The sequence below is a fragment of the Mobula birostris genome, chromosome 1 (genome assembly GCF_030028105.1).
Source record: "Mobula birostris isolate sMobBir1 chromosome 1, sMobBir1.hap1, whole genome shotgun sequence".
Lineage (NCBI taxonomy): Eukaryota > Metazoa > Chordata > Chondrichthyes > Myliobatiformes > Myliobatidae > Mobula > Mobula birostris.
In genome coordinates this window covers 92,272,610-92,281,439 of record NC_092370.1, presented here as the reverse complement: position 1 = coordinate 92,281,439, position 8,830 = coordinate 92,272,610, and the positions used below count along the sequence as shown (strand labels likewise).

General features: G+C 39.3%; 1 protein-coding gene across 1 annotated transcript; it reads left to right on the top strand.

Annotated features, from left to right (window-relative positions):
* The first annotated feature begins 6,975 nt into the window (after positions 1–6,975).
* Positions 6,976–7,907, top strand: lrrc30a (leucine rich repeat containing 30a). The gene has a single exon (XM_072267018.1). It carries the CDS (start codon positions 6,976–6,978, stop codon positions 7,873–7,875), a length of 900 nt encoding a protein of 299 aa, XP_072123119.1. The 3' UTR covers positions 7,876–7,907.
* Positions 7,908–8,830: the final 923 nt, after the last annotated feature.

The window sequence follows — 8,830 nt, the reverse complement described above, 5'->3', positions numbered from 1 at the left end:
GAGGGCAAAGGATGAACCAGTGCTCAGTTCACTCTTCTGTGAGGATTTACTTGCCTCCGCTCTGAACCGACTCTGCCTCTGTGCCCTGAGCCGTCAGGCTCCTGTGTCAATGGACTCCATGGTTACGGACTCACTTTCTGGGTCTCTGTGGCTCATTCTCTGTATACTATTTGTTTACTTTTGTTATTGTTTGCATGATTTGTTCTTTTGGACGTTTGACGGTTTTTGTGATGTGGGTTTTGTTTTCCATAGATTCTATTGTGTTTCTTTGCTTTGAGACTGCCTGCAAGTAAATGAATCTCAAGGTTGGATGTGGTACACCTACTTTGATAATAAATATACTTTGAACTTTATTCAACAGCTGCTAGATTGGTAATTGATAATTGGTTTATTTTTGTCACATACCAGGATACAGTGAAAAACTTTGTTTGTATGATTCCAGAACGATGATTCCAAGCACAAGTTTCCTGAGGTATTATAAAAGGTTAAAAAACAATAACAGATTGCAGAATATATTGCTAATTCTACCGAGAAAGAGAAGTGCAGGTAGGAAATAAATTGCACACAGACTTGATCTTTATTGTACAAGAGGGCAAATCTAGACTGTTATAACAGCAGGATAGAAGCTGACCTGGAGCCTGGTTTCCTCCATTGCAGCAGTGACAAAACTAAAATCACAATTAATTTTGATCAGCATTGAGATCACTGAGAGATGCAAAAAGTCAATCATATTTTTTGTTCTTCTTCTGGGCCATTTATTGAGAACCCAGATCTACCGACCAAATGTGGGCACTGCACTTGAGGAAGGGCACAGCAGATAACTGAAATAGTGACAAAGATGGTGAACTTCAGTTATAAAGAAAGACTGAAGAAACGGATATTTTTCTTAGACAGTGAGTGGGTCAGCAACCAAATGACACAAATTTCATATGATCGGCAAAAACTCCACAGACAGCATAAGGAAATTATATTTTTGGAATGGTAAATTATTCTAATTTTAATTACAGTGTGTGACAGTGCTATAGAAGTAGTAACTTCAAAAGGAACCGGATAAACACTTAAAAGTAAAGAAAATTACCAGACTGTAGGAAAAACAGCAAGAGGATGCACCTAATTGAACAGTTAATGTTATTCTTTTTGATGGTGGTATGTGGTGGGCACGTGGCCAAGTGGTTAAGGACTAGCAACCTGAAGGTCGTGAGTTCGAGACCCAGCCGAGGGGACGTGTTGTGTCCTTGAGCAAGGCACTTAATCACACATTGCTCTGCGACGACACTGGTGCCAAGCTGTATGGGTCCTAATGCCCTTCCCTTGGACAACATTGATGTCGTAGAGAGGGGAGACTTGCAGCATGGGCAACTGCTGGTCTTCCATACAACCTTGCCCAGGCCTGCGCCCTGGAGAGTGAAGACATGGTCTCACAAGACTAACGGATGCCTTGATGTGGTGATGCTCCTGCATCATAAATGCAGGACCCGGGTTCGATCCTTGGGTAGAGCTGAGGTAGGGTCTGCTTGTTCGCCCTGTGGAGTTCTGCTGGATGCCTAATGATACGCTGAGGGGATAATTGGGTACCCTGTAATATAGATACAGGTCAGTACAAAAGATCAAATGGACATGAGAGAGAATAAGTTGCAGGAAAAGCAATTGAGCAGTAATGGTATTGAATGGATTGCTTCGTTTGCCTGCTTGTTAACTTTCAAATGTTTATCCAGTTCCTTGTTGAAGTTACTGCTTCTGCAACACTTTCATGCCATGTAATTAAAATTAGAACAGATTACTGCTCTTCAAAGACTGGCTTGCGGGTCACCCTTGGACAAGGTGTAGCACCTGTTTAGACCCCGATCAGGGTCACATGAAACCATGGGAGCAGGTAGTGGATGGTTGTTTGAGCAGCTGGTGCATATCACAAGTCCTGGTTATGCGACTGCTGAAGCCAGGCAGACAATCTCTGAAGGGTATTGATAATGACTGGGGTCACCCATCTTGCAAACACACTGCCTACAAGAAGGCGATGGCAAATCACTCCTGCAGAAAAACTTGTCAAGAACAATCATGGTTCAGGGTAGAGAGAAGAATAAGAACAGCTGTGCGAAGGGGGTCTTCCCCTTGTTCAATGATCCGATTAAAGACAGATGGAAGAGTATGATCACCCACATCACATGACACGGCACATAATGACAATCATGACTGCTCTACAAATAGTATTTCCTCATATTTTTATGGCATTTTTGCAATGGATTTAATGAGCCGAATAGTTTCTTTCTATGCTGTAAGTAGAGAAAGAACAAAAAGACAGGATATTATGTAAATTGAATGCTGGTTATGATTTAACACCCATCCATAAAATCTCTTAAGTTTCCTTCTGCTCTTACAAATCCACTGTCAGCTTCTCCAATCCTCCTTAATAGCTGAAATTCTCCAACTTGGACTGTTGCAGTGCCTTGATGTCCTCCTGCAGTAAAAATAGTTGGTGTGCATTTGCAGTCAGTAACCAGGATGGCAAATTTAATGTTTAATTATGGTAAGGAGGGTGGGTTACAAAAGTATGGAGGTTTTATTGTAACCGTGAAGCCAACCCTCATTTACGCTATCAGCTCAACAAAAATTGAATTGAATTATTTAAATTGCATAGGAAACATAACCTCTTTTCAAAAACATACTGCATTTAAAAATCAAATGCAAATCAAACCCTTTCCTGAAAAATTATGGAAACTTTGCTTAAGTTGGATCAATTACTGATGGAATGAAAGAAATTTTTGCATTTATACAGCATGAATTTCAGGACATTCCAGAATGCTTCACAGGAAATTAAGTATGTATAATGAGATTAGTTTTAGTCTGATTTTAGGAAAGATATAATTACTTTGGAGGTACTGTGGAGAAGATTCACCAGATCGGTTCTGGGTAAGACAGGTTTATCTCCTGAGGAAAGATTAAGAAATTTGGGTCTTTATTCTCTGGAGTTTAGAAGGAAAAGTGGTGATCTTACTGAAACATATGACATTTCCTTTGGTAAACACAAAATAATCTGCAGATGCTGAGGTCAAAGCAACGCTCACAACACGCTGGAGGAACTCAGCAGGTCGGGCAGCATCAGTGGAAAAGATCGGTGGACGTGTCGGGCCGGGACCCTTCGTCAGGACAGTACAGGGAAGGGGCAGAGGCCCTATAAAGAAGGTGGGGGGAGGGTGGGAAGGAGAAGGCTGGTAGGTTCCAGGTGAAAAACCAGTAAGGGGAAAGATAAAGGAGTGGGGGAGGGGAAGCAGGGAGGGGATAGGCAGGAAAGGTGAAGAAGGAATAGGGGAAAACACAATGGGTAGTAGAAGGAGGCAGAACCATGAGGGAGGTGGTAGGCAGCTGAGGGAGGGGGCAGAGTGACATAGGGATAGGGGAAGGGAGGGGGAGGGAATTACCGGAAGTTGGAGAATTCTATGTTCATAACATTTCCTTTGGTGAAGGAATTTAGAATCAAGGGTATAGTCTTAGGATAAGGGGTTGCACATTTAAGAATAAGAAGGAGATTTTTTTTCTCTCAGAGACTGTGAATCTGCATTTCATATCTCAGAGAGCAATGGATGTTTCATTAAGAATTTACAAAGCCGAGTTCCAAATTTTTATACTTTGGGAGAGCCAGAAGTTATGGAGAGAAGGGCTTTTGCTGAGATCAGTTCAACTGCAATTGTACTGAATGGTGGGACAGGCTTGAGATGTGTATGGCCTACTTTATATACAATGACAGAAGCTGGTTTGTCTCAGCCAAAGCTATTTCTTCACTGATTCTAGATTACATTTTATGCTCTATCTTCAATACAGTAAAATATTTAAGTGTTTTACAAAAGGAATAGGGAATCACGGGGCGCCATGATTAATCACAGGTAAACTCAGATATTGTGGCACATCTGTTGGAACTTAGTTTGGATGTCACAAATTTGGATTTTTCTGGGACATCCCAGGTAGGACAAACTAACAGGTGTAAAACCATCAACAGTTATCAAAGACAACTGAGACTGAAGGTGATTGTATAGCTAAATAAATTAAAACACAGATCATTTATCAATCACTCACATTTGATTCATTCTTTTTGGTAGCATTAGAGCCTCATGTCTCGAGGTTTATTTTATTCCCTTGTACTCTGCATAAATGAGATAATATTTTAAAGCATTAATAAATTTAAAGAAACAATAACTAAAATGTGTAATCAAGTTGTAAAATTAGAGAAGCATAACTGCTACACAGTGATTAACAGGCATATTTTATAAATAATTCATCATGCTCTGCTTATGAGCCCTAGGCTAGATTTAATTGTTCCTAATACAGCACATTTTTTATGGAACTACTATGAGATCATAGATTTTTTGTGTTCAAGTCAAATAACCAAATCATATCTAATGATATCTTTCAGATAAGCCAGTATCAGGACATAACAGAAATATGAAATTAACATAATAAAACACTTAGCAGCTGTGGAAGGGGAAATATTTATGTATCAGGGAATTTGATTTTCTTACATTAATATAGTGATTGCACCCTTCATTCCAGGGTCCTTTATCACTGACAAATTTAGACAGATAGATAGATAGATGGATAGATATTTTATTGATCTCAAAGGAAATTACAGTGTCACAGCATTACAAGTGTGCAGATATACAAATATTAGAGAGAAGTAAGAAAGAAATAAAAAAAAATTTGTGACCTCAAACAGTCTATCAGGAGGGGGTCATCACTTCCCCGGCTATAGGTTGACTCATTATAAACTCTAATAGATGAGGGTAAAAGTGACCTCATAGAGCGCTCTTTAGAGCAGCACAGTTGTCTTCATCTATTTCTACAAGTGCTCCTCTGTTCAGCCAAGTTGGCATTCAGAGTTTGAGAAACATTGTCCAGAATTGCCAGCATTTTCCATGGGGTCTTCTGTTATACCACAACCTCCAGTGTGTCCAGTCTGATTCTTATAACAGAGCCAGCCTTTCTAATCAGTTTATTGAGCCTGTTATTGCCATGATTTGCCAACAACTCAATTATCCCTGACGAATTGTGACATTAAGTGTCCACTGATTAATCTACAACAGACCCGCATTCTGAACTAATTAACAATCAGGATGGTAAAGTACATGAAAATAAGAAACAGGAATAGTATGTGACATGGCCCTTTGAGCTTGTTTCACCGTTCTGGTAGGAACATTGCTAATCTGACCGTTGCCCCAGTCCTGCATTCCTGTCTACCCCCACCGTAATATTTCAAATATTGATCTAACTTTGTCTCAATTATCACCTGTTACAACTGAAGAAGTCATCCTTGGTCATTTTTAATGTTGAGGGTCCCATATGAGTCTGAATTCTTGCTTTATCCAAGATATCTGGAGCAGAAGTAGAATATTAACATGGTCGATGTTTATAAGGGTAAGCAGGCAGCCTCAATAAAGGAGCTGTTGTCCTCATCGATTATCACCATATTTACTCCCAAAGAGCCATTAAATTGTGCTATATTACCTCATGGGGTTGCCTCTGGGTCAAAAACTCCTGAACTTATTCTTCTATGTAGTATGTCTGATAATGGGTTCAGGAATTATTGACGTGAGGACGAATCCTATCCAGTTCGACTATGCTAAATGTGTTAATTTTCCACAATCTCCATTCGATGGGAACATATCAAGTAAAAAGGAGTGTGGCAGGTACCAGCAGTGCAGTGATATATGATGGCAGCTCACTGATTCACTACTCCTTACTTTGACAGGATCATCTAATTCAGCTTTTAAGTTTAATTGTCCTTCAATCATACATGAATATACAGCCAAACAAAGCAGTATTTCTCTGGGGCCGAGGTGCAAGTCACAACACCAGCACAGCACAAGGCACATATAGCACACATAATTATAATTGCAATAAGCATACAGTGAACTATATAAAAAATAATTAGCCCAGGTCCCTGAGTGACATATCCTGTAGATTGATGATGCAGGATGTAGTTGGCAAGAACAAGCCATAGCAGTCCAATCATCATGCACTATTGCAGCTGCAGGCGATCGATAACCACTCAAAAACATTGAGAAATTCTCACCCGTTAACAAAATGGAATAGAACTGAACAATAACACACCGCATGTTCTGATAATATTCATATACATGCACATCCGCTCCCATTTCCTATACCCTAACATAGCGCTCATGACAAATCAAAGGATAAGCTTGGAGTGCTGGAAGCTGGTAATTAAGTTCTTGATGCTGACTCCTGGGACTAAAGAGTCTTAGGCTCTAATTCTACCTCAGAGAGGGCAGAGATTCAGTTCATATTCTCTGGCTCTGCATTAGTCAATGGGTTGATAGAGGGTGGCTGTTAGTGCACAGGTTAAAAAGCATGTGGGAACCATCACCAAAGATGATATTCGCTCTCCCCACACCTTCAAAGTGAGCTAGTCAGTGTGAAAAGTGCAGACATTAGCAACAGTCACATTCTTATCTCTCCCCGTTTGTCTTAGCTCTTCCAAATGCACTCTGTGGTGAAGGTAACATGAAGTCTTGGGCACTTCAGAGATTCCTAAAAGACTTAAGACATGAATCATAACATTGATTGCTATGATTACAATGAATCTTACTATCACTCCAAGGCAATTTTAAAACTACTTATTTCTTGCAATGTAGCAATAAAAATGTGACGAGCAGGTTCATACAGAAGTTATCCACTCTGAAACATTCTCTTATGAGTGCAGCACTTTGGCCCACTTCCTTCCTTTCCTGTTGTTCCCTATCCTTATTGGCTTATACTGAAATCACAACGAAGTGCGGTCTCAAATCCAGCCGAAATCCAATGTTCAATATAACTTGTATCGTACAATTGTTGACTTCTTAAATAGCCCTATCAAATTTTGCTTACTTCAGACAAGTATGTGTTGTCTTGAATTCTGTCAACTTTAATTTTATAGGTCACCGGTACGTAACACTGGAAGAAAAAAAGTAACAACCCTCAGAAGTAAAGATGGGAGCTTGTGTGTCGAGGAAAAGTTCCAAAGAAGAACTAAGGAAAACACTAAAAAGGAGAGGGGTAATAGCTTCCAAAGAAGAGAAGACACTTTTAACTGCTGAACTGAGGAAGCAACTGAAGACTGTTTATGGCCAAAGCTCTCTGAGATTAGCAATGATGAAAATGACAGAAGTCCCAAATATTATTTGGCAGGTAACTGAAGTAGAGAAACTAAACATGTCACATAATTTCCTCCTCATCATTAGCCCTGGCATTGAGAAACTTCAGAATTTAGTCATATTGAATTTATTGAGGAATCAGTTAACTGCCCTGCCAAAGGAAATCGGAACGCTGAGGAAGCTGAAGGTTTTATTTGCCGACTGGAATTGCCTGAAGGAAGTCCCACCTGAATTGGACCAGTGCAATAAATTGCAAGTACTGAGTCTCTCCCACAACATGATCTCATCTCTCCCTGAGAACTTGGAAGAGCTAAAGAAACTGGATAAGCTCAATTTAAGCAACAATCGATTTGTCCAATTACCCATGTGCATCTACAGGATGAGAAGTTTAACATTCCTAAACATAGGCTGCAACAAGATTGAAAGTATTTCTGAAAGCGTTGGCCAACTGGAAAGCCTGAGGATATTTATTGCTGAAGGAAACAGACTTCGATTTCTGCCTAAATCCGTCTGCATGATACAGTCCCTTAAACTGCTCAATGTAAACTATAATGACATTGAAAATCTTCCCACAAATCTTCCCATGTTGACAGAGTTGGAAAGGATAGCCTGCCATTCACTAGACACAGGGCTTCATGTCAAATGCAACCCATTATCCAAGCCACTGCCAGATCTTGTAAATGAGGGTATTGAATCTCTATTTGAGTATTTAAAGCCCAGGTGGGACAATGAATGACAAATTTATCACTAAACACCTGGAGAATTTGAGTGCACCTTGCAAAATAGGCTTTTTGGCTGTGAAGTTACTTGATGCACACGGATTGCCTGATTTTAAGTCACAATGCACAGTATATGCACCTTGAAGAGAATGAGTTTGCAAAGGCATGTCTTAGAAAACTGAATTTACTCTTTAAAGACATTCAAAGACAGAGTAAATTCTAAAAATTTTTTTTACAATTTTACATATGTTGTTTGAAGGATTGTGTTATTTAGACAGGTTTGCAGAGTGTGTTCTGGAAGTAAATTATGAATTAAAATATATTAGTTAATATTTGATACCAATTTCATTGCAGGTCCTGAGATTTCTGTGTTTCATCTGATAACTTGGGGTCATGCAGAAGGCAAGCCATGGACAGCAGCATCATGATTACCAGACTTTCACCCTGCCCTACTCTGGCCTTCACCAATAATCATTCAGAAAATATGTAACAGACAACTCAAATATTTCTTCTTCTCAAAGCAAGCACATATAAATATTTTGTATATATGCTTAATATGTTTTGTACACTTGACTAAACACTTGCCTTTCCTTCTTTCCATGCGTTCAACAGGTTATGAGATCAAGATACATCTTGCCTGGAATCTTTTCTTAGTCACATATCAACAATGCCTTTAAAGGTGCTCATGGTCAAGATATGACACAAGCAGCCATTAATAAACTTAATCTATTTAGTTAGTGTCAGCAATGAAAGTCAAATTTCTCCCCCCCCCCCATAATTAGGAACAACATAACTTAAGACCTTGAAAATTGATCAAAGAAATATAGAATGGATTTGGAAAGGACGGGTCAAGACTGATGAACTTATAAATTGTATTGAACACTAAAAGAGCATGCAGGAAAATGTTATTTGGTCAGAAGGCAACAGTAAAGTCTTTCACTTGTGGAAATTAAAGCTTTTAGAATTAAAGTG